The following is a 27,574-nucleotide window of genomic DNA, read 5'->3' on the forward strand; positions in this document are numbered from 1 at the left end:
TTCTTTTTGGTGTAAAAGAATATTCAAATTTTTATCAGTTGATTAAGTTTCTCTTTCAACAAGAAACAATTAGTAATTTTTCCAAATTTTAACTTTGCAAACAATTGAGAAATAGTTACTGTAACATAGTACCCAATTTGTCACATACTGTCCCACGTATGGGGTACTATGTGGCCAAAGTTGAGTGTTTTAAGGATGGAAAAAAATCTTTCTAATACATTTCGAAAACATTTGAAGATTTATTATTGCACCTTCAACATTAATACAATATAAAACAAAATAAATTTTTTAAGTTCTGTTAAAAATAAAGCTTTCACTGATAGACATATATATGCTAACTTAGACTATAACTTTAACAGTCTCAAGTTAAAAAAAATAAATATTATAACGAACTCGTATTAATATTTATTTAAATTGTGAATTTTTTATGAGTTTTTCTCAATCTAAATAAAATATATTAAAATAAAATATTAAAATATTAAAAAAAAACAAATCCCGAATAATCGATTTTTTTTAAGGGACATCTGGTAACCTTAGCTTAATAATTAATGATAAAAGAGAAAAAACACACACACACACACACACAATGATAAAAGAGCGAATAATTAATTGATAAACAAAAATGAGCATGTCACAATGTGCTTCAAGGATTACTGTCACCAAGCATACTTTTGCCACTTAACTTCAGGTGGACAGTGAGGCTTGCATTAACATGATTATAATCTTAAATAAAACGTTAAACATAATCTTAAAACAGGCCATGTATATTTGTGCCATCAAAAGAAATGCATTACTTTGAGAAACAAAACTATAAATTGAAAGTCAAATTGCCGGTCTGGTCGAATTTCGTTATATTACTCTTGCCGCTCTGATTTTTTTCAGAGACTTCTGAAACTCCGTCTAAGTAATTTTTTTTATGATGCCTTTCTTTTGTATGTGTCAATGTTTGGCTGTGCTCGCTGCGTTTTGAGAAAAAATCGCTGTCACATAGTACCCCGTATCTCAATGTGCTCCATTTTCCCTACTTTAAAGTTATGAAGAAAAAGTTATTTACTTTTGTTTAACAAAATATCTTTTCCTCTACTCCATTTTGTTTTAATTTTTCTTTTTTCTCGTTTACACCAAATTAAATTTTTTTTTCTGAATTTAATCATATATGATTAAATTATGTTTCAAGAAACCATTTTCGAGGAATAATTATAAATTCTTTCGTATATACGTTATTCACATATAAGCTATCTGTACGCTATTGGTGTGTGCACTCGATTCTTCACACAACGTTTTTGTGTGTGTAAAAAAAAATGATTACAATATTACAATTTAAGAAAAATTACTTTGTAAAAAATATAATTCTTTTGTTTTTGCGGAATAACTGCAAAAAGCTAAGAGATATCAAAACAATTGTATTTTGTCTTTTTTATGTCTAAAAAGTTGTATTAATAAGTATAAATAAGAATAAGAAAAATTTATATTTTTCAAATTATTTCCATCATCAGCCTTAAAAATTACATTTTTACACGTTGTAAATTGATTTGTAAAAATACTTTTTTAAACTTATTTTTATACACTATAATCATTAATTTATATGTTTTAGTAACTCTTCGTTGACACTTTTTTTTTAATTTTTAATTTATTAAAACGTACTGGGTGGGTTACATTCCGAGCAATTTTTTAACAACTGCCATTTTTATATAAAGCGTCCAATTATTATAAGAAAAATCATAGATCAATTTTAAGATTTCTAGAATGTATTGCAATAGCTTTCCAATAAAATGTTATAGTTTTTGTAAACAAATTCTTGCTTATCATGTGTCGAGAAAAAATGAGAAAAATTGTTTTTAAATTGTAAATCCGTTTCACAGATTTTAATATCAGAAGCTAAAAATCTACAAAGTTATTATTTAGATGTAATATTTTAAGGAAAAAAATAATTTTTTAATGGGTTCTGAAAAAAGATATGTATTTTACATATGGAAGTGAGGTATTTTTGATAAATAAAAAACCAGAAAAGGAAATGGAAAAGATGCAGATCGTCAAAGTTACCGTATGGGCTCACGCCCAGAAGGTCAACAAAGGGTTAAAAAAATTTTTCGTATTTAAAAATCACTAGTTAAAAAAATACAGTTTTATCATAAACATAATTAAATATATTACATAAATATACTACATATAGTACATAAATATATGTACATCATTATTTATACAGGGAGAAATGCGAGCATCGTCCAAATCTTAATAAGAAGATAGATGAGATCGCGATGAATGTAAAAGTCCATCATAATTTTTAGATATTTCCAATGATAGCCGAGATATTAATTTTTTTAATTGTACGAATAAGAGCGCAGGAGGAAGCGCTGAGCCGCTTGAGCTATAGCACGGCCCACTGGCGCCGACTTAGGGGGGGCAGAGCACTTTTGGCCCTTCCAATAAAATTACCAACATCAAAATAATTTTAAGTCGCCAAAAATCCTTCTGGTATATGTTTTTTGTTTAAAAGAAAACCTATTTTCAAAATTTGAATCAAATCAGAGATTGGATTTTTATAATTACAGCTTTCTAAATTTTATTAGTTTTTATTTAAAATAAAGTACATCAAAATCGGTTTATATTTAGATAAGGGAAGTGCGCCGGTTGTGGGCACCGTTTTGTTTTTAGCTCATAACTTTTGACTAAATGCATATTATGTAGACATATGTGTACCAGTGGAAAGCTAGAGGCCTTAGCTAACTGTCAGTGAAGGAACTAAATTGATTTTTTCAACTAAAAAAATTTTATCAAAAATTTAGTGAAGTGACAATTTTTGGACAAAAAAAAATTTGTACCCGATTGTGAGCACTCTTGAAAAATTCGTTAAAAATGGAAAAATATGAAGGAAAACCACCACAAATAAAGAGAAAATAAAAATTTATTTATTTTAGAAGTCTTCACTGGCAAAAAGAACAAAAAAAGATGACACGTTTTCACATTACTCATCGCCTTCTTCATCTTCGAAATCAGAAGCACAATGCTTGCATGTGAAGTAGCTGGCACGTATATCAGCGCACTTTAAATGCATCGGACGACTGCATTCATTGCATTTAATGGAGTTTGCGGCGGTCAATTTCCGTGGCAGTAGGTCCAGACAGATGAGACAGAAGTCCACATCATCGTTAGATGGTGGAGACTCCTTTGTCTTGATGCGCTTAGCCGATGGTCTAGATAGTGTTGCCTTGGTGCGCTTAGTTAATGGTTTATTGTCCGCTAAGCAACACTTAATGGCTTGTAACAGCGCATTAAAATCCATTTGTTTTTTATCAAATGATTTTTCCGGGGTTGACGTGGCTAAAAATGCGTAAAATGCATAAAAACAGTGATAAAATACGTTACGTCAATATAAAGAACGATATTACGCAGTTTCTCAACCAAACACACGCATTAAATGAAAAAAAACAAGGGTGCCCACAACCGGTTACATGAAGGTGCTCATAACCGGGAATGGCAGCTATTTTTCCAAAAGACTAACAAATTATGTGGTGCAAAAATTTTGATTGAATACGAAATGAAATCGTAAAATACAATAACAACATTGCAAACACAATGAAACACTTACCTTTTTGAAAGAATTCACACCGATTTATCGCACTTCAAAAAGAGTAGAAAATCACTTTTCTGTTTATTTATTGCAAATAATTTTTATTATGCTCACAGCTACTACGCAAATGCGTGTATTCGTTTTGGTATCAACACGAAAACTGCGTACCGTCAACATACCACGTTTTTCAGTATTTAGATCAGTAGCGTATGCTTGCTGTCCAAATTTACGTAGGGGTGCCCACAACTAGAGCGTACCCACAACCGGCGCACTTCCCTTATTGTAGCCCTTATTGAAATACAGAAATGTCGTTTAGCGCCACTATGCAGCAGCGCGCTTCTCCACCCCCCCCCCCGCCGCCGGCAGCCAATGCTTGACACAGTGGGCCGTGCCAGTGGCGCCGACTTGGAAAACTTTTTGGGGGAGCAAGAAGAAAATTTCAAACGACCTTTTTTTTAGGCTAGAGAGATAAAAGTTAAAAACACTTTCACATATTATATTATACCATTTCTTACCGAAAGTTGGAAAGTTCCCTAGCATTTTACAGGGGGGGGGGGGGCGTCGCTCCCCTAATAATTTTTATCTTTTTGAAAAATAGTTTTTTTTTTTTTTTAGAAACCGCGCGCACAGCTTAAGCCCGTATCAGACTACCAACTAAAAATAAAGAAAATAAGCTTCCTTTCTCGAATATTTGAAATAAACTTTTTCGATTTTGTGCAACGTAAATAAAAATATATGTAAGTATATAAGATATTAAAACTCGCATACTTATATATGAAGCATAATTATATTTGAAGCTATTTTAGAACCTGTGGCATCATTCTTGCGGGCTGTTTGTAAAATGCTAGGGAACTTTCCAACTTTTGGTAAGAAATGATATAATATAATATGTAAAAATGTTTTTAACTTTTATCTGTAGCCTAAAAAAAGGTCGTTTGAAATTTTCTTCTTGCTCCCCCAAAAAGTTTTCCAAGTCGGCGCCACTGGCATGGTCCACTGTGTCAAGCATTGGCTGCCGGCGGCGGGGGGGGAGGGTGGAGAAGCGCGCTGCTGCATAGTGGCGCTAAAAGACATTTCCGTATTTCAAAAAAGGCTACAGTATCTAAATATAAACCGACTTTGATGTACTTTATTTTAAATAAAAACTAATAAAATTTAGAAGGCTGTAGTTACGAAAATGTCCAATCTCTGATTTGGTTCAAATTTTGAAAATAGGTTTTCTTTTAAACAAAAAACATACCAGAAGGATTTTTGGCGACTTAAAATTATTTTGATGTCGGTAAGTAAGAAAGGGCATAGCGGAATAAGCAGGTGAAATCTGCCCCCGCACTAATCGAGCTCAAATTGATATCATTAGTTGGCACCCTTGAAATGTAAAACTTCCCCAAATATTACAAAATTGCATTTTTGGGGGAGTTATGGAGGGGGAAAGAAAAATAAAGAAAGTGGTTTTTTTCGAAAATCGTTGGACCGATTTTAATGAAAAAAATATATGTTGTAAACATCGTTTAAAATTTTACGTAATTTTTGTGGTTAAAAAAAACCCGATAAAAAAATTTTTGAATTCTTTATGAATTTTCTTGGGGGCGATAATTTTGAGATACCACTTTTATATTTTCATAAAAACATCTCTAGATTTTTTTCTTTAACACATATTTTTTTCAAATTAATCGGAGTGGTGGAACATGATTAAAAATAATAATTACCGCGCCGTTGTGCCGCGCCGCGTCGGCTGGGCAACCGTGCCGCAGAGCAAGGCGATTGTTGTCATGTTGAACTTATATACTAGTTGCAGTGTTGCAATGTTTAGTTGCCAAGAAAAATTATGATATAATAATATGAAATATATTATAATAACACATATAATATTTTCAGGACGTCTGCAGTTAGCCTATAAAACTTATTGTTTCGGCAGTTTATCACGAGGAGATTGCAGTACGTTTTTAAATTCCATATGTTCGGGGCTCTCATTATTTGTTATTATTAATTTCTATTTTTAAAATAATTTTTTAATAGACTTTATATAATTTTTCTAAATCTTTTTTCAAATATACTTGGCTAATTATATTTGTATTATTTTTGAATTATTTTTGACATACCTTTTTTATCTTTGTAAAGTTTTTAATAGATTATTATTTTTTTATTATTTTATTTTTATAAATAATTTCCATATTGTATAACATTGATGGGTCACTGCGTTTCAACGAGCCGGGCACGCCAAGTTTTTGCTTTACTATAATCCCGTTGGTTGATTTTAATCATTTAATTATTTGATTATCAAGCCTGTTTATTATTAAATATTTTAATAAAAAGTTATAATAAATAAATAAATAAATTTTGTACAAATATTTTTATAATTGGCGCATTTACTTTATATCGTTATTTGTGTAGAAAAGACAAAACAATAGCACAGTAAGACAATTTACCTAATATAATATTTTTTTTCTTAAGGGCGCACATACCCACACTTGGCGCCTTTTTTTACCTTTTTTTAAGAAAGGTAATTTTGTTCGGTTGAATTAACGTAACATTTTGTAAAGTTTTATCAGCCTTTTTTTAAATAAATCAGTATTTGAATATTTATTTTCAACAACACCAGTCTGATCTTAAGTTAAATATAAAATAAAGGAGTTATTTTCTGTATTTAATTATAAATTTAAGAAAATCTTAAATACAAGATTAAACTGTAAATATCAGCCTTTTATATTAAATTATTGGCTGATGTGCGCCGATGCGAGGTTGCTGCGCGCCTGTAAAAACAATTGTCAGGAAACATATTAACAAGAAATAAAGGACATAATATTGAACTGGCAAATAAGTATTTTAATACTGTTCGCGCGTGCGTAGGGTAAACGCGATCGCACGGGGAGAATTGCCGGGATCCGTCTCGATAGAGACGCGAAGTGAGTGGTCAGGAATGCGGGAGGTTTACGGGAGGTGATAGGAATAAAGAGGAGGCGTTGATGTCACTCACACTGAATTATTTATTCAAAACCGAACGCTCGAACCGTATCTTTTACAATGTGTCGGATATCTTGATACGTCCTGATATTGCGCTGCCTAATCGACGCGGAAATCTTGCAGAGCCACGAGATCGAGGCCCTCGCGAATCCGGAGATCTTGCGCGCGATCCGACGGAGATCTTGTACGCGAGGCAGAGGACGTTCGCGAGAAAGATACGGTCACCTGCGCACGGACGTAACACTCACAACATTCACGCGGTTATGAAAATTAAGAAATGCTTGGCAGGATCGGATGAATTAATAACTTAATCGCACTATCACGGCGCGAATGATAGGGAAAGGCGGAAGTGAATCCCCGCAGCTAGGATCGGCGGAAGACGGGAGAGATCTGCTGGACGATCTGATTTAGGTGCCGGGCTGCGAGAGACTGACGAATTATGCATCGTAAAACAATTACGATCGGAGGCGAGAAAAGGGCGGTAGGGAACCGATATCGAGACTTATTTGGGCATGGATTCGGACGTGCCCTTTTTTGGGTATGTTTATTTGCATAGTTACCGAGATGCATAGTTACCGGTGATGAGAGCAAACGAAAATCACGCGCGTGAGGAGCTAGTGACAGCGCCGCGCGACTCGGTGCATCGAAGAAATGAATTACCAGGAGCTCGATGGCTGTCAGGAGCTCTCACTACTCGCGGATAAAACAGAACCGATAAAAGGGGAAAAGTTAAAACTCTTATATAATTGTTATAGTCTCGAACAAATACAAATAAATTATAAATATTACAAATAAATATTTTAATACAAATAAATATTTTACTACAAAAACTTGGCGCCGCTAAACCGAATAGTTCGAATTAGATTTTATTCAAAATCACTTTCTTACAAACTAATTTATATATTAAAATAATACATACAACATTATACACCCACGCATGGGAGAAAGAGAGAGAAAAAGAAATATTTGAATGTACGCACGCATAAAAGACTAAGATATTAAAAATCACTTCTTTATAAACTAAGTTATACATTAAACACACACACACACGCACGCACGCTCGCACGCACGCACGCGCACACAGACACACACGCGCGCGCGCGCGAGCGCGCATACACACACACACACACACTCAGTGCACGCACAAAAGAAAAAGAAAGAGCGCTGGCCAATTATTCAGTTCAGCGGCGTCAAGTTTTTGTAGTAAAATATTTATTTATATTAAAATATTTATTTGTAATATTTGTTATTCATTTGTATTAAAATACTTATTTGCTAGCTCAATATTATGTCCTTTATTTCTTATATATATATATATATTTTTATTTCTAATATGTTTCCTAACAATCGTTTTTTACAGGCGCGCAGCAGCTGCACGTCGGCACACAGCAGACAATAATTTAATACAAAAAGCTAATATTTATAGTTTGGTCTTGTGTTTAAGATTTTCTCAAATTTATAATTAAATGACCTTTGTTGTTAATAAAATTGATCTAAAGACAAACTTAAGACAATCTTAAAGTCATATCAGACTAAAGATTGAGATTGAGATTGAATTGGAATTTGACAATTCAAAGTAAAGTTAAAGAATACTGGTTTTGTTCTTAATTGGTTACATTTTAATTCAATCCCAATATCAATCTCTAGTCTGATACAAGCTTTGTTGTGTTTCTGATTACGAGACACGGTATTGGGGATCGCTGCCGTAACTTTTTGGCATCAGGTTTCGTGAGAGAGATAAAGCCGATAGCGGTTTTAACACTATATATTTTCTTCACACTAAGTTACAAGACTTGGTTAATTACAAAACCCGTAACAAAAAATGTTATGTCGAGCGACACAGGTTTGTCGCTGTATGATATACAAGTAAGCCCACTTGTTATCTTTTACAACGGTGTTTATATTGTTGTACCTTGTTGGGAGTACGTCAGGGATCGCTGTCAGAGATCTCGCTAGGAGGGTATTTAGTCATTCACACCGTTATTCGTCTTGAACACTTAATTATATGATTCGTTTACACTGTGAATAGATCGCGACCCCGCAAGGCAGAGTGTCGCGTCTATGAGTTCGCTGTCCACGACCCCGCAAGGCAGAGTGTCGTAGTTGTGTATATTACAATGTTTTTATGTCGGCGATACACGACTCCGTAAAGCAATGTGTCGTGTGTTATCTTGGTTTGTCTACTTGGATTGACCCGTCCCTCACTTTCTTTCAGCGGTTTATATACCTGTAAATTCGGTAGTCGGATCGAGAGAAAGGGAGGATTGCGTGAGGGCGTAAATCGGTCAGTATTCCAAAATTTTAGTTGTGGTGCAAGTGAATCAATCTTGTATTTTTCGTACTAAGATTTTTCACTTCTACTCGAACCTGCACAACGTTTGGTTCCTGACATTTCGCTAATAATTGTTGAGCTAGTTGTGGAGGTTAGCATTTTTTATGTGTACCAATGGGTAATACTTATTTATAATTGCTCCTGCTATTCGGAAGAAATCACCGAGATTCGTGATATGCGGCATAATAACAGTTTGTGCGAAGAATTTGAAGATACTTTTTATATGGCCGTTTCTATTCTTCAATTATTCACCTAGTTTTGGTAATGTGATTTGTTCGCTTGTTCAGTGGAAAATTGACGTTGTTCAGGCTCGAGAATAGATGGCATTTCAATATGAATTCCCAAGGCTTCGAACATAAGTTTAGCATCCCGGTATATGCGATCAACTACAAGGATGTCTCCATCTTGAAACCATGTTCTCATTGTATCACCAACTCTGTCGTACTTATTTTAGAGCATCTCCGCATCATTATTTCTTGAATCTGAAAAAAAATGGTCCTCGGATTGTCAGTATGTAACCATCCGGAGCCACAATAAGAGCAGGTTAACTAAATGGCAATTTTTATGACGATAATAAGATTGTCTCAAGGTACGGAAGTTACTGCTTTTGTGTATGTAAACATAGGTGCCATCAATGTAACCAATTATTCTGAGTTCATTGGGTTGTGGATTGTACAACCCATTAGCAAATTCATTATCGTGTCTTTCAATAAATTTATTTCTCGTTATTGCTTGAAAACCAATATTTTGAGCTACAAATCGTTGCATAAAGGATCTTCTCATTGTTTGAATATTTAAACTTCATCACTTAGGCTCTGACGTAGTTGTTGAATGAACTTTATTACTGCGTCCCCTCAGGGTTTGCAGTCTCCTCTCATAAATACATTTCATTCTTGTCATAATTTCTTACTTATTCACATTATGTACCATACATGTCACTTTACCCGTCACAAAAAACCCTCTCTGTACTATCTCTTCCCCTCTCTTCTTGCTCTCTCTCTCTTCTTCCTCCTTGCATTACTCCTTCCTTTCTCTCGTCCGTCTGGGCTTTCTCCAGTATTTCTTTTCCACCTCTTGCCTCCTTCCTATCTATTCCCTACTACGCGGCCTGGCCATATGCGACCTTACATTCTTAACCTCCCTCCCCTAACCTCGCTTTTAACTTATCCTCCTCTCGTCCTTTCCTCCTTCTCTCTCCTCCGTCGATCCGCCACCTGTTACACATAAAACAGATCTTATCAATCGTGTACAGCAATCCCCCTCCTTACTTCCTCGTCTCAGTCCCTTCCCTTCTCCCTTCATCTACCCCCTTTCCCATCCCAATTCCATTTCCTCTCCTCCACCCACAGCCCTCTATTCGATACTATCACCTTTTTTCCCTTTGCTCTTTCTCTTCTCGACGCTTCCGCGATCCTCCACCTCATCCTTCTCTCTTTTATTGTCAGGTCTAAGTCCACTCCCACTCCCCATGTCCCCTTCACCTCCCCTCCCTTTGCCAGAATCTCTTCTCTATCCGCCTCCCTTACTATCTCCGTTATTAATACCCACCTTCCCCCTTCCCCCTTCTTTTCCTCTACCCTGTCCACTATTACCCTCCTTCTCAATACCCGCTCCATAATACCCTCCACAAAAAATCTCTCCTTTTCGTCCTCTCCCTCCACCCCTCTCCACACTACATTCTTTTCCCTTCTCCTCCTGTCCTCTTCTTCCCCTCATGTCCTCCTTTCCTTCTGCGTGGTTCTCTCTTTCTTTTCCAGTTTGCTCCTCGTCCTCTCCTCCATCTCCTTCCTCCTGTCCGTTCTCTTTTCCCATTCCTCCTTCCTCTTGTATTTCTCCAGCTCCTCTCTGCCTTCTGTTCTGCTTCTCCCCTCTTCTGTCACCGTCTGTCCATTCTTCTTTCTCTGTACCTCTCTCCATTCACTTTCCCTCTTTTCCTTTACTACGTCCTTCTGCCACCTCCTCTCCGTCAACCCTCTTTCCTCCCCTCTCTTCTTCTTTCTTTCTGTCTCTCTTTTCCACACCCTTTTCTTCTCCGCCTCCACTTCTTTCCACCACTCCTCCATCATCTCTTCCGTTACCTTATTCTTCTCGCCTCTCCTCTTCTTGTATTCGTCTCCTCTGTCTTTCACCCCATCTTCTCCCTCTGGCTTCTTTTCCTTGCTCTTCACCTCCTTTTATCTTCCTTTCCTTTATCTCTCCTCCTTCCTCCTCCGTGACCTTCCTTCTCTCTTCTTTTCTTCTTTCCTTGCTGTCCCGCTACCTGTCTCCGCTCCCTCTCCTCTTGACTTCTCCTTTTTCATTCTTCTCACCTGTTGATCCCTCTTGTCCCTCCGTCCTCTCCTGCTTTCTGCTTTCCTTCCGCTCTCTCTTCTCTCCACCTTTTCCCGGTCCTTCCTCTTTCTTTATCCACTTTCTTCATCACCCCACCAAGTCCATTATACCTTCTCTTATTCTTCTCAATTTCTCTCTTATTTCTCTCAATTCTCCGCTTTCCATCTTTTTATCTTTCACTTTCTTTCCTCTATCTCTTTCCTCTTTGTTTTCCGTGTTCCGCTTCTCGCTTTTCGCTTCCTTCTTCACTATCATTTCTTTTCTTATTACCTCGTGTTTCACTTCTCCTTACTTCTTCTCGATGTTCGATTCTTTTCTCCATCTTTCCATTCTCGTTTTCTCCGCCAATCTTCTTCCTCCTCATTCTATCGATTTATCGAGATCTCGTTCCACTATTCCACCTTCCTTCTTACTATCTTTCCTCTCTTCCTGACGGACCACGTGCTTGCGAACGCATACATTCCCAAACCCGCTACCGCCATCCTTCTCTCCACTCCACCTCCTTCCTCTTCCTTCTTTCCTTTGACTCTCTCTGCCGTCTTCCTACATCACCAATTTTACCAATCATCTTCCTCTCTTGATCCTTCCGCTAATCACAGCCTCGCCTCTCATATATCGATATCTCGCATCCGTCATCTCTCTCTTTCCGTCCGCCGCGCCATCTGTCCAGTCCTCTATACACTCTCTTCTCAGTCTCCACTCTCTATCTCTTTTCTTACTTAACCACCGCCTCTCTGCTTCCTTCCGTTTCTGCGCCTTGCCCTCTTCTACCAACTCTCTGTCTCTTCACTATCGCCTGCTCCAATTTCTTTCTCCATCTCTCCTGCCTCTCCATCTTCCGTCTTGTACTTCCCTTCAATGCCCCAGTTATTCTTCCTCCTCCTCTTCCTCCTCCATACACTCTCACTTCCTTCTTCACCTCCTTTCCACTATTTCACCTCTACATAGGCACGAGCACTCACTCAACCATCCTTCTCCCTCCGCCATCTTTCGCATTCCTCGGCTCTGACGTAGTTTACAGATTAACAATAGAAGATCTTTTTTTGATACATACCTGTGATTCCTTTTTTGCGGTACTGGATTACAAAATGTATATAACTGATTCTTTGATATGAGTGCTATCGATTTAAACTCTTCGTCAGTAAAACTATTTTCATCATTATATGAGCAATTGTTCTGACAAACTCTTCGAAATTTTTGGAGAATAATTTGTAACTGCTGTCCATGTATCACATACGGTATATTAACAAACCGTAATCCATTCAAGTATTGTAACAACAAGCCATTATTATGGTGGATTCTGCAACATTTAGCCGTCTCAAGTATATAAATATTTTTTGTAACAAAAACATTTATTCCGTTTCTGCGCCTTGCCCTCTTCTACCAACTCTCTGTCTCTTCACTATCGCCTGCTCCAATTTCTTTCTCCATCTCTCCTGCCTCTCCATCTTCCGTCTTGTACTTCCCTTCAATGCCCCAGTTATTCTTCCTCCTCCTCTTCCTCCTCCACTCAATTGGCAATATCTGTTTACGAGAGTTGCTTTTTAAGTTTTTACAGTCGAACAATAGATGGCATTAGTGAGTTGTGGCATCACTGTATTTGTGAACATTGATGTTTGTTATTGCGAAGCCAATGGCAACTTAGAAATTGACCGAGTAGGTTGTTGATAGTGAACGTTTAAAAGAAGCAAGTTTGTGTAAAAATGGAAATCACTCGTGAAGGTTTGCGTTGGATGATTTTTTATGATTTTAAAAATGGTCTTACTCAACAACCATGCAAAGAATCGCTTCGTGCAACTTTTGGTAATGAAGCACCATCAGAGAAGACTGTTTACAATTGGTTTGCAGAATTTCGTCGTGATCGTGCGTCCGTCAATGATGAATGTCGAGAAGGTCGGCCAAAATCTGTTGTCATTCCGAGAAACATCGATGCTGTGCGCAACATGATTAAAGAAGATTGGCATGTGACTTACAGACAGATAGAGGCCTCTCTTAACATATCGCAGACTGCAATACAATCGATTTTGCATGAACATTTAGGTGTGAGAAAGATTTGTTCCAGATGGATTCCGCATAATTTGACTGAAGCGCAAAAAAAGGCTTGTGTTGATTGTCAGAAAATGTTAAAAAAATTTGGCCGAGGACGTTTAAAATCCGTATACAACATTGTTACAGGAGACGAAACTTGGATATATTCGTATAAACCTGAAAGCAAACAACAGTCTACTGTTTGGGTGTTTGACAATGAACCCAATCCCACTAAAGTTGTTCGTTTACGGAGCACTTCCAAGAAAATGATTGTTTGTTTCTTGGGTTGTACTGGACACGTCGCAACCATTCCTTTAGAAGATCGAAGAACTGTTAATGCTGAATGGTATACAACAATTTGTTTGCCAACGGTTTGATGAAATAAGGAAAAACAAAAAATGTCGCATCATTTTTCATCACGACAATGCCAGCTCCCATAAAGCACGTCAAACCACTGAATATTTGAAAGAGAAAAACATCGAATTAATGTCTCATTGTCCGTATTCACCCGATTTATCGCCTATTGAATTTTTCTTGTTCTCCACTGTAAAACAAAAGATGCGTGGACAGCGATTTTCATCACCTCAAGAAGCTGTTGAAGATTTACAAAACCATGTTTCTACGATATCAGCTTCAGAGTGAAGAAAATGTTTCCAGAATTGGTTTGAGCGTATGCAAAAATGTATAGACCTTGTCGAATATTTTGAAAAGCAATAAAACACTTTGTTTCGAACTTGTTCGTTTCTGTTTCACTTTTTGTAAAAACTTAAAAGGCAACCCTCGTATTAGCATATTGATTACAGATCATACAGATATGACTAGAAGTTTGTGTCAATACATTTAATCGCAAATATGTTGGGTCACGCTCAATAGCTTCAATTTCATTAAGAATAGAATGATTGCAATTAGCACAAAGTCTAGTACGATCCGTTATATCAAGTGGTAATCGATTATTTGCATCGCGTTTGATAATGGCAATTTCTCGCTTATTCAAGTTTTCATCGCCGTTAATTTGTGCCAATTGTGCTGGTCACACTACTGCATCACACACGTAACACTGTAGTCTATTTCTATTTCTGAATGCCATGATTTTATGGATTTTAGAACATTTAATCGATTTAGGAACTAATTAATTTTTTTACTATGAGTGACAGGAAGTTGGAGAATGGAATGAAGAAGGATCGATTTTTTTTCTTTAACTCTTGACTGTATTGATACCAATCACTGTTAAGAGTATAAAGACAACGTGGTATGTAGTTTAGTATATGTATGTGAATTTTTAATGTATGTTGTAAAAATGGACATATAATGTGTATGTATAAGTTTAATATATTTTTTGATACTACAGTTTATATATTGGTATATATGGTATATGGTATGTAACTAAGCAGCTAGACAGTGTGTATTTGGATTTGATATGCACAGATACTAAAAGGTATACAATTCGACATGTATAAAGACAAGATTATATAATGTATAGCAGTTATGCAAGTAGAAATATGTAAAATGTAAGAATATGCTAATTTTTTTTTAAGTATATGATTTGATATTATCTAACATGATATGCATGATAGATGGTAGACATGTTCATATCTTTAAGAGTATTTGTTAGTATTTGGTACAGCTATGTGCAACATCTGACATATATCCCGTCCAGCGAGAGAATATTCTCGGTCTCTCACAGAACTTCCGTGCCATATTAACATATAGTATTGCGTCACGCTCTCCCCACTTTGCCACCTATGCGCAGACCAAGGATATTCTCTCGATGGACGGGATATATGTCAGATGTTGCACATAGTCTGTATCAAATACTAACAAATACTCTTGAGGATATGGACATGTCTACCATATGTTCATGCATATCATGTTAGATAATATCATATCATATACTTATAAAAAAATTAGCATATTCTTAGATTTTACATATTCCTACTTGCATAACTGCTATACATTATATAATCTTCTCGCTATACATGTCGAATTGTATACCTTTTAATATCTGTGCATATCAAATCCAAATACACACTATCTAGCTGCTTAGTTGCATACCATATACTGTATATACTAATATATAAACTGTAGTATTAATGAATATATTAAACTTATACATACAGATTATATGTCCATTTTTATAACATACATTAAAAATTCACATATATATACTAACCCGTATGGGAGCGTCTTATTTGCCCACGTCAATATTGCCCACATCAATAATGGCCACGCGTCAATATTGGCCACGTCATTATTGGCCACGCGTCAATATTGGCCACGCGTCGTTATTGGCCACGCGTCAATATTGACCACGTCACTATTGGCCACATCATTACTGTATATGGGTTTGCGACTTGGACGGCGTGCGGGAGAGGGAGCCGAAGGCCCCTTTGCACCCCCCCCCGTGTGTGTGTGTGTGCGTATGTGCGTGCGTGCGTGCGTGCGTGCGTGCGTGCGTGCGTGCGTGCGTGCGTGCGTGCGTACAAAGCATTTTTCTGCACCACATGGGTTTGCGACTTTCCACGCCAAACAAAAAAAGTTGATTAATATTGACGTGGGCAATATTGACGCGTGGGCAATATTAACGCGTGGCCAAAGTGACGTGGCCAATATTAACGCGTGAGCAATAATGACGTGGTCAATATTGACGTGGTCATTATTGACGTGGGCAATATCACGCGTGGCCAATATTGATGTGGTCAATATTGACGCGTGGCCAATAATGACGCGTAGCCAATAATGACGTGGCCATTATTGATGTGGCCAATATTGACGCGTGGCCATTATTGACGTGGGCAATATTGACGCGTGGCCAATATTGACGTGACCAATCCACCCCGTGGTCAATCGAGATTGTGGTCAATATTGACGTTGCCAATATTGACGTGGTCAATATTGACGTGGCCAATATTGACGTGGCCAATATTGACGTGGCCAATCGAGACCGTGGCCAATATTGACGTGGCCAAACGGGTGCCACTCAACTGTACCACGTACATACGTTGTCTTTATACGGCTCTTCACAGTGATTGGCAACAAATACAGTCAAGAGTTGAAGAAAGAAAATCGATCCTTCTTCATTTTATTCTTCCTGTCACTCATAGTAAAAAAGTTAATCAGTTCCTGAATCGATTAAATGTTCTAAAATCCATAAAATCATGGCATTCAGAAATAGAAATAGACTACAGTGTTACGTGTGTGATGCCGTAGTGCGATCAGCACAATCGGCACGAATTGACGGCGATGAAAACTTGAATAAGCGATAAATTGTCATTATCAAACGCGGTGTAATCTTACCACTTGATATAACGAATCGTACTAGACTTTGCGCTAATTGCAATCATTCTATTCTTAATGGAATTGAAGCTATTAAGCGTGACCCAACTTGTTTGCGATTGAACGTATTGACACAAACTTCTAGTCATACCTGTATGATGTGTAATCAATATGCTAATATACAGATATTGTGTGCCAATTGTGCCGTGATCAATTGAGTGCCAAATAAATGTTTTTGTCACAAGAAATATTTATATACCTGAGATGGCTAAATGTTGCAGAATCCACCATGATAATGGCTTGTTACAATAATTGTTGAATGGATTAAAGTTTGTTTATCTATCGTATGTGATACGTGGACAGCAGTTACAAATTATTCTGCAAGAATTTCGAAGAGTTTGTTAGAACAATTGCTCATATAATGATGAAAATAGTTTTACTGACAAAGAGTTTAAATCGATAGCATCCATATCAAAGGATCAGTTCCGCGAGTTATATACATTTTGTAATTCAGTACCGCGCGAAAGGGGTCACAAGTATGTATCAAATAAAGATCTATTGTTTCTCTGTAAACTACGTCAGGACCTGAGTAATGAATTTTTGAAAGTCATCTTTCATTATTGTAGCAGACAAACCGTAAGTTTAACTATTTAAACAGTGAGAAGATTTTTTATGCAACGATATGTACCTCAAAATATTGGTTTTCAAGCAATAACAAGAAATAAATTTATTGAAAGAGACGTTAATGAATTTGTTAATGAGTTGTACAATCCACAACCCAATGAACCCAGAGTAATTTGTTACATTGATCGCACCTATGTTTACATACACAAGAGCAGTAACTTCCATACCTTGAGACAATCTTATTATCGTCATAAAGGTCGCCATTTAGTTAAACCTGCTTTTATTGCGGCTCCGGATGCCTACATATTGACAATCCAAGGACCATATTTTTCAGATTCAAGAAATAATGATGCGGAGATTTTTCGAAATGAGTACGACAGAGAAGGTGATGCAATGAGAGCATGGTTTCAAGATGGAGACATCCTTGTAGTTGATTGCGGATACCGGGATGCTATACCTATGCTCGAAGCCTTGGGAATTCATATTGAAATGCCATCTATTCTCGAGCCTGAACAACGTCAATTTTTCACTGAACAAGCGAACAAATTACATTACCAAAACTAGGTGAATAATTGAAGCTAGAAACGTAGCTTTCATATAAAAAGTATCTTGAAATTCTTCGCACAAATCGTTATTATACCGCATATCACGAATCTCGGTGATTTTTTCCAAAAAGCAGGAGCAATTTTAAATAAGTATCACTTATTGGTACACATGAAAAATGATAACCTTCAACTAGCCCAACAATTATTACCTAAATGTCAGGAACCAAACGTTGTGCAGGTTCGAGTAGAAATGAAAAATCTTTGTACGAAAAATACAAGATTGATTCACTTGCACCACAACTAAAATTTTGGAATACTGGTCGGAATATATCAGGTACAACTTGCAATTGGATATATCCAAGGCTTCGGCGAGAAGACACAGAATTCCGTATAGATATGTTCAATAATGAACGTGGTTTCTTGAGAGTGAGACAATATTCACGTTTGCGGAATGCGACAACACATCAATTATGGATAGCATACAATTTTCTTTAAAACTATGATATTAATGACGACGATATTCTTGGATATTACTGTATTTGCCAATCCGGAGCCAGAACTGTTGGATGCTGTGCACACGTAGCAAGCGTAGGTTTCTGGGCTACGGAAGACACCAAATACCATACGGTACTGTTATTAGTGACACACTCATACCGATTGCGCAATCCGCTCGACAATTAGTGCAATGCTCCTTAGACAGCACTTGCTGTCTAAGCAAGATTTTGGAATACTGACAGATTTACGCCCTCACGTAATCCTCTTCTCTCGATCCAACTACCGAATTAACGGATATATAAACCGCGGAAACGGCTCATAGGATCGAGTTGTGCTTTGAGACATTTGTTCAGAATGACGAAAACTACAACATATCCAAAAATTAGCCTAATCCGCAGAAAGATGTTTTTCCCCTTAGTGCGGTGCGAGGTTTTTTCGCAAGAGTTTACAAAGTTTTCGAAATACGCAAAGGGTTATTATTAGAGTTTTCAAATACGCAGAGTGTTATAAACGTAGATTTCGGTTGAGTTTACAAAGGTTTTAATGTTCAACAAAGGGTTATTAATAATGTGTTGTACCTTACACAATAAAATGATTTTGCTGTACCTTGCGGTGCGACAAATAATCTTATTGGGTTTGTTGCTGCCTTAGGAGTAGGAACTCGCGAAAGGAGGCTTTTGTTGGCAGGGTCTTCAAGTCACCAACACTTGTTATTAGTAATTAACAAAAAAAGTGTTTATTCTCTTAGTTACAAGGCAGTTCTTTACATTTGCGATCGGCGAAGGTGCCGTGTTGTTTTACTCAGAGGTGATAAGATACGGCGCGCGGCTCTGAGATATCGCGTTGTACATTCGCTCGCTCGAGATGCGTTGCGACTAACAAGGGAACGGACAGAACTGTCCCTCACCGATTTTAATGAGCTTCGGATATGTTATAGAACATAAGAAAATATTAGACCCATATTTTTTTTTATCTGCGTATCTCGACATTTAGGGGTTGAAACCACCCCTCGAAAATAACGCATTTTTTCGTTTTTTGCGAATATCTTTGAAAATATAAGGTTTATGAAAAAATGTTCTATACGAAAGTTTTATGGCATTTTATACTCTTTACAACAGTATATTTATATTTTTAAAAAATTTCAAATTTTTTAATTTAACCCACCCCCCATCCCTTTTTTTCAACATTTTAAAAATTTTGTAAGGACAAAAATTAAAGAGCATTAAAAGCCGAATCCACCCATATATAATAACATATGGGTTCCATCATTCTCAATTATTAGCAAAACGAGATAGTAATCTCGCGCTATAGGTGCTGCGCTAGAAGTAGTGTCGCGTTATTTCTTTAGTCGCGTCACACTCAATAACTGCCTCTTCTGCGTATATTTTTATATTAAAACATAAAAATGGATTAATCTTAATTATATAATACGCAACGTATTACACGATATAAAGCATAAATGCATATATATAACAAAAGTAGCATATATATACGTATGTGCCTACGTACATTTTCATTGTTACAAATGCGAATATAAATTAATATGAAGCAAAATATTTTTTAACATTTAAAACTGCAAATACAATATAACAAAATATATAATATCAAGAGAAAAATATAAAACATAAACTGCAATAACTATTTGCATAATTATATTATTTACACTATATGCACGTAGCACGCTCTGAGAATAAAGATAATGTAAGTATATAAGTATATAATTTAATTTAATTTGAAGTTTGAAAATACATTTATACGGATGTATATATACATTTTGCATACGACACGGACAAATAACTTTAATATCAGTGTTGATAGAGGGACCGGTTGTTTTCGCGCAAGCACATCACGTGAGGCTTCAATAAAATATCTATTAGTAATAGGAAGGAGATCTTTGATCGTACATCTTGCACACGACGTATAAATATAGTAACAGTGATAGACGGATCGGTTGTTCTCGCGCAGGCGAGAGGCTTCAATAAAGTATCTATTAGTAATAGGAAGGAGATGATGCTTTATTGAAGCCTCACGCCTGCGCGAGAACAACCGATCCGTCTATCACTGTTACTATATTTATACGTTGTCGTGTGCAAGATGTACGATCAAAGATCTCCTTCCTATTACTAATGGATATTTTTTTGAAGCCTCACGTGATGCACTTGCGCGAAAACAACCGGTCCCTCTATCAACACTGATATTAAAGTTATTTGTCCGTGTCGTATGCAAAATGTATATATACATCCGTATAAATGTATTTTCAAACTTCAAATTAAATTAAATTATATACTTATATACTTACATTATCTTTATTATCAGAGCGTGCTACGTGCATATAGTGTAAATAATATAATTATGCAAATAGTTATTGCAGTTTATGTTTTATATTTTTCTCTTGATATTATATATTTTGTTATATTGTATTTGCAGTTTTAAATGTTAAAAATATTTTGCTTCATATTAATTTATATTCGCATTTGTAACAATGAAAATGTACGTAGGCACATACGTATATATATGCTACTTTTGTTATATATATGCATTTATGCTTTATATCGTGTAATACGTTGCGTATTATATAATTAAGATTAATCCATTTTTATGTTTTAATATAAAAATATACGCAGAAGAGGCAGTTATTGAGTGTGACGCGACTAAAGAAATAACGCGACACTACTTCTAGCGCAGCACCTATAGCGCGAGATTACTATCTCGTTTTGCTAATAATTGAGAATGATGGAACCCATATGTTATTATATATGGGTGGATTCGGCTTTTAATGCTCTTTAATTTTTGTCGTTACAAAATTTTTAAAATGTTGAAAAAAAGGGGTAGGGGGTGGGATAAATTAAAAAATTTGAAATTTAAAAAAAATATAAATATACTGTTGTAAAGAGTATAAAATGCCATAAAACTTTCGTATAGAACATTTTTTCATAAACCTTATAGTTTCAAAGATATTCGCAAAAAACGAAAAAATGCGTTATTTTCGAGGGGTGGTTTCAACCCCTAAATGTCGAGATACGCAGATAAAAAAAAATATGGGTCTAATATTTTCTTATGTTCTACAACATATCCGAAGCTCATTAAAATCGGTGAGGGACAGTTCTGTCCGTTCCCTTGTAAGTCCCGAACTCTAAGTTTGTTTGCTCATCTCGCGGGTCGTATGTATCGGCTTGATTGACTATCACTGATCCCGCGGGCCGCTGTTCGGCAACGGCTTAAATAGTACCGCGGATTTGGTGTAATAGTGGGGCAATAGGTGCTCCGCATGACTATATATGGTCATAACCGCGCGCATCCGGCGCGCGGGAAATATTCGCGAGCTTAGCAACAATTGCCAAAACGCAAATATGCATTTCTCGTGGCATGGTTGTTGCTAAGCTGAATTTCGCTAAATTCCATGCGATGCCCGGTGCGTTGACCGGTGCGATGGTCGGCCGGCAGCGCACGAGGCATGTTACTTGACACCTCGCGATAAGGAGCCTTCCTTGGCGAACTATTTTAATGTCTTTTATATTTTAATTTTAATATTCTATATTATATTATATTATCGGTTATGAGTGCCATGCTCACAACAAATGTTTTAAAAATACACAAAGGTTATTAATATAAATTTCGAAAGTATAAAACTAATTGGCAACTTATTGCTTGTGAGTGACATTATATCTTAAGTAATTCGGGAGGGAAGATGAGGTAAGTGCAGACTCTCGAAAATTAAAATCCGAAACCGTGAATTGTTGCTTGGAGTCTCGAACACTAGGGACAGAATTTGCGCACCGGAACGGTCATCCGGACTCTCGAACGGTAGGCTTGGAATCCACGAACCGCAACGGTCGGTCGGACTCAAACGCTGGGCTCGGAATCCGCGTTTGGAGAAAGAAGGGGGACGAGAAACTCTAAGAGGGAATTATTTATAAATAATAGGAGTGTGTCTTAAAGAATTTTTTTTAAACGGAAGGGAGTAGATGACGTAAAAACTAACTGCTTGCTGGTAGTGTTTTGACTGACTCTCTGCGTGTGATGATTTTCACTGATCTTACTCTTAACTCTTTGTAATTATTCCTCCGTTCTCTTCAAGATTTTGTATTATATATACAGAGTCTTACAGAGGGAGGATCCAAATGTAACTGGTTCAAATATTCTAATTGGTAGGACTCTTTTTCAGGATTGTGTGGTGGGTGAATTCTAAGTTTTTTTTATTGAAGAAATAGTTTTTTTTTTTACCAATCATTTTGAGTAATCTGTCGAAAGTTTCTCTGTTTCCTCCCATATTCCTTTAAATTTATTGAAGGGATTTGACCTATTGCGTAGGTTAACTTCCCTTTGTATTTAAAAAGATATGTAATTCTTTATCGTGCTAGAGGTGCTACGGTATGGTTTGCAGATGGAGGAAACGGTTATTTATTTTTTGCTAATGTTTAGATTCTTTATTGCTTTTTTTTTTATATATAAATAAATAGGAAACGTGAAACGCTTCGAACCTGAGTTTTTTTTTTATTTTTACCTTCAGAATTTATTGTTTGTTAACTCGATATTTAAAAGGAGTTGAAGTTATCAACTTGGTCGTTTTGTCCATCCATGTTTGTCGTCACGTTTCTATCAGACTAATCCTAGAGGCATAAAAAATTATCGGAGACCATTGAAACGGAATTTCTTTTGTAATTTTATTTGTTTCTCTGACGAAGGGAAATCGTAGAGTCTGCAGGACGTAACACAATCAATGTATCTGGATTTTACAAAAGAATATGTAACGATAAGTCACATGTAGTAATTTCAGATTCAAATTCTTGTTTATCGAATGTTAAGCCTGTCTACCTTTTGCATCATCCGATTTTTTGGGACTGTAGTCAACCATCTAATTTTGCGTGATTTTTAATGCATTGAACAAGATTTTCAACCACATTTTGTTGAATGATCATCTGCTTACAGTCCCGCATTACAGTCTGATTTGCCGACAATTTTATCAAATTGGAGATTATTTTAATTTGTTTGTACTACGGATATTGCTAAAATGTATAGATAGATTTAGTAGATTTTCGATACAAACTTTCAGCGCATCCTGTGGCGATATTTAACAGACTCCCCGATTTAATAGTATCGCCTGTTAACGGTCACAGAATACGGAATGCGATTGATGCCATTTTTTGCACTGCGCGTAATCAAGCAACTAATTGAGGATGAGGGTGAAATCGTACCATTTAACATCACAGATTCTTCTCAACGACACTTTCGTCGATTACATTGGTGCGCATAATGTTCACACCGCAAAACGTGCGCGCAATGAGCTTATGTTTTTTCTTGGCAAAGCTAAGCTTTAAGCCTGTAAATAGACCAGCAACTCTGAAGCACTGCTGGAAGACATTGATCTTTCTGATCATGAGCTTGTTTGGTCTGCACTATTTACCGGCAATCAAGGAATTAAGGTTTTTGGGTTTTATTGGAATTCTACCAGAGACTCGTTCAGATTTAAGATTTCCTATGAACCATTTAGTCAAGTCACTAAGCGAGCAATCTTATCCAAACTGACTATACTATTCGATCCAATCGGCTGGATTTCTTTAGTAATTATTCTTAGAAAAATCTGCATGCAACATTTATGGCGTGCCAAATAACAGTGGAATGATCCACTTCTAGAGAAGTTAGCTTTATCTATAGTCGAATATTTGAATTCGTTATTAAGCCTTTTGCACCTAGTCATTCAGTGATAAACAAGTTTTTCTAATTTCATGATAGATGTACAGTTTCACGGGTTTGCCGATATCAGAGCATGCTTATGGAGCGTGTTTATTTACGAGTCGTGACTTCATCAGTTGAGATTAAGACTTCACTACTTGTAACTGAATAAAACAAAAGTTGCACCAATAACAATTAAGCATTCCCCACCTCGAATTACTAGCAGCCTTGTTACTCTCTCGGTTTATTGTCTTTACTTGCTCGTTTTTTGTCGAATGTTTTATATCAGTGCTGGACGGACGCCGGCATCGTTTTAACCGTTAAGTCAACACACAGCGAAATAAAACCTTTGTTGCAAATCGAGTGTCAGAAATACACTTATTAATTTCTGAATGTAAATGCTACGTATGTAAGCCTACTGATACCAACCCAGCAGATTTAGCCTCTCGGAGCAAATCTGTCGATGGACTTATAAATTCAACCTTATAGTAGTTCGGCCCAAACTGGCTGTGTAAACCAAGTTTACACAAATCCTGCTTCGATTAACTCTCGCAATTATTGAATAGATGTTCCAAATGGTAAAAAATTTATTGAGTAGTGGCATTAGTGCAGAAGTTTGTACATTTACTTCATTCAAAGGTTAAAGGTGAAAACTTAAATTTAACCACTCAGCTTACAGTTCAAGATCTTTGTTCTGCAGAAAATCTTGTGATAAGACATCTGCAATTAATGATCTATGACTTTGAAATTGGCATTTTGACAAATAACAAGTCATATCTCCTAAGAGTTAGCTCATTGCTCTTAACCTTTATCTGAATGATGAAATTCTTTGCGTCGAAGGTTGCAAAACCAGAACTATTATATGGTAAAAAGCACCCTATTATTTTATTGTGCTACAAGGTAACAAGACTGATAGTGGAAAATATTCATCGCAAGTGCCTACATGGCGAAGTGCAGCTAATCCTAAGCACCCGTCGCCAAAAATTCTGGATACTTAATTCCAAATTACAAGTAAAGTCAGTTGTGTACAAATGTCTTCAATGCGCCAAAATTTGTGTAAAAATGGCTACTCAAATCATGGCTGATTTACCAAGACGCCGTGTTCTCCGGTCCTCCAAAACATTTACGGGTTGCGGCGTGAACTATGCTAATCCGCTTTAAGTTTGTCTGGCCGGCGGCGAGCGGCCACTGATCACAATCGTACTACATTGCAATTTTCATTTGTTTTGCTGTAAAAGCAATTCACCTTGAATAGTCACCGAATACACTACCGACGCATTTATCACCGTGTTTAAACGTTTTGTTTCTCGCCGCGGGTTTCCAGCTTGTATGCATAGTGACTGCGGTACGAACTTTCGTGGTGCAGATTGTGCCTTACAAACAACCTTTCGAAAAACATGTAATAGCATCTAGTTTTGCGAACTATTGATTGAAGATCTAATATCTTGGAAATTCAATCTTCCCGCAACCTCTCACTTCGGTGGACTGTGGGAGGCTGGAGTTTGGAGTGTCAAGAGCTTGAAACGCTCTTGGAGATAAAACACCGACCATAAAAGAACTAGTAACTTTATTATGCCAAATCGAAGCAGTATTAAACTCCCGTCTGCTTGGCCTCCTTAACGAAACCTTCGACTGTTGTGAGCCGAAGGTTTTGTTAAATGACTCCTGGTCACTTTTTGGCGGGCGGAAGTTTGATCGCGATTCCTCAATCCTCACTCCTGGATTTAACTATGAGCCGTTTATCACGGTGGGACCAGGTCCAGCAATACTCTGAGCTTTTTTGGCGTCGCTGGTAAAGCTGATTATTTACAATTGCTACAACAGCGTTTAAAATGGCGTTTTGCGCATGAATCAATAAAGAAAGGGCAATTAGTTTTGTCAAAACAGCCAAATTTTCCCGCCACCAAATGATTATTACACAGGGTCGAGGAGTGTTGTCTTGGCATAGGTAATTATACGCGCGTCGTTTACGTAAAAACAAAATCTGGGTTCTGGCGGCCGATAACCGCAGTAGCTTTACTTCTCATTGATCTCGAATCCTGCGAGAAACCACAGGATGACCCTCCTCCATCTAATAATCGTAAATGTGAACTTGCCTATTGAGATAAGAGTTGTAACATTATATTGTTTAGAGTTAAGTAATCTTCATTGTAAATATGATACTACGAAAGCAGGTATATTAATTTTGTACTTATAGTTTACTTTTGATAACTTTAACTATTTAGAGTCAAAAGTAACAGTCTTATATTAGTTAAAACATTTTTTAAAACTTTTTACAACAATCGGTGCTCCATAGAAACCCATATAGTACAAAACATTTCAACAAATATTGCACCAATTCTGCAATATTTCTACAATATTGCTAAAATGTTATATTCTCTGTTGAAAAATTAGAAATTTTGTAATAAACATCTTAGACAAAAAAATTTTACTGATATGTATTTGTGTTTGTATCTCTCGAGAATTATTATATACATGTAACAAGTGCGGTAGGTCATATAATCTGCGAGTACATTCACCTGCAGTGGCATAACCGATTTTCACATATTACACACATATTTTTTGTTACCTGTGCGTCGAAGTGTGGTCTTTCAGTGCTCTTAGGTCTTAATTCTCTATGAATTGACAGGTTAGGTGCCAAGATTAGGCTCGTGATGCTTACGAAGCTTCGGCAATTAATTCTCTGAGAGTTACCATGCGTGCCGCGAAATGGCATGCGCATGCGAGTGAAATAATGAAGCTAGCCGTAAGTAAAGTTAGCTGGTCGTAGATTAAATTAGATAATAGTGCTGTAAAGTGAGAAAAGGAATACTTTTATTGTGCCATCTATTGGGGGCATAAAAACAATGAAATAATAATTTTACTTGGGATGACTGATTTTACTAGGGATAACAGTGAAATAATGATTTTACGTGGGATAACTGGCAGGTAAATAGCAACTTTGCGGCTGGTAGAAGGCCACAAAGAGAATCACTTTCGACGTACATATAACAAAAAATGTTTTTTAGACATTATAAATATTAATGTTCTGGACGTTGTGACTATTATTATACTTAATGTAAGTGTGGTTGCAGTTTCAGCAATATAAAATAAGCGGGCATCCATCGAAAACGTTGGACGATAGACCGAAAGAGAATGGACAAGCGGATGAAAGTCAACAACAAAATAAGGTATAAAAAAAATCTTGTTTATACTTAAACTTGCTCAAATCACACATGCAACGTCCACAAATATACATATATATGTTTTTTATACTTTTCAATTATAGATAAATGGAAGTGTCTAAAATTTTATTGTAAAATGCTTTTTTGTGGAAGTTTTTCTCACTTTATATACTCATATTTAATATCACGTATGCCCGTACCCTAACACACACGCGCGCGCAAACACAATATGCAGGGTGTATTTAAAAAAATCATATACATTTTACTAAAAAATATTTCAGATAAAAGTTGTAGGATTTTAAAAGATCTCATTAATCTCATTAGTTCGTCATCGAATGGTGTTTTTAAGGTCAAAGCAAGACCATTTTGCATTTTCTAAAATAAAATGTTCTACTTTTTATTGTTATCTCTTATAACCTATCTGATGATCTTTCGAAAAAGTCTCAAGTCGATTTTTAAAAATGACATTTGAGCTTAATTGGTCCCTGTTTAATTTTCCAATAAGTCTATTTCTTATTGAGGATTCAGATCCTATTTTTTTCTGCAGTTTTTCTGGCTATACTTCCGAAAGCGATAT

The 27,574-nt window shown here is 36.4% G+C and overlaps 1 protein-coding gene across 29 annotated transcripts in view; it reads left to right on the plus strand.

Moving 5' to 3' along the window:
• The window catches only part of LOC105833660 (liprin-alpha-1), a 420,505-nt gene that overhangs the window by 104,259 nt on the left and 288,672 nt on the right, over positions 1–27,574 (plus strand). For 28 of the 29 annotated variants that reach the window (XM_036289154.1, XM_036289155.1, XM_036289153.1 and 25 more), the window contains one exon: positions 26,908–27,003. The exons of the other annotated variant lie outside the window; for it this stretch is intronic. In XM_036289154.1, coding sequence (XP_036145047.1) covers positions 26,908–27,003 — 96 coding nt within the window. The remainder of the gene's footprint in view (positions 1–26,907; positions 27,004–27,574) is intronic. 29 annotated transcript variants of the gene reach the window in all.

This window comes from Monomorium pharaonis, chromosome 6 (assembly GCF_013373865.1).
Source record: "Monomorium pharaonis isolate MP-MQ-018 chromosome 6, ASM1337386v2, whole genome shotgun sequence".
NCBI lineage: Eukaryota > Metazoa > Arthropoda > Insecta > Hymenoptera > Formicidae > Monomorium > Monomorium pharaonis.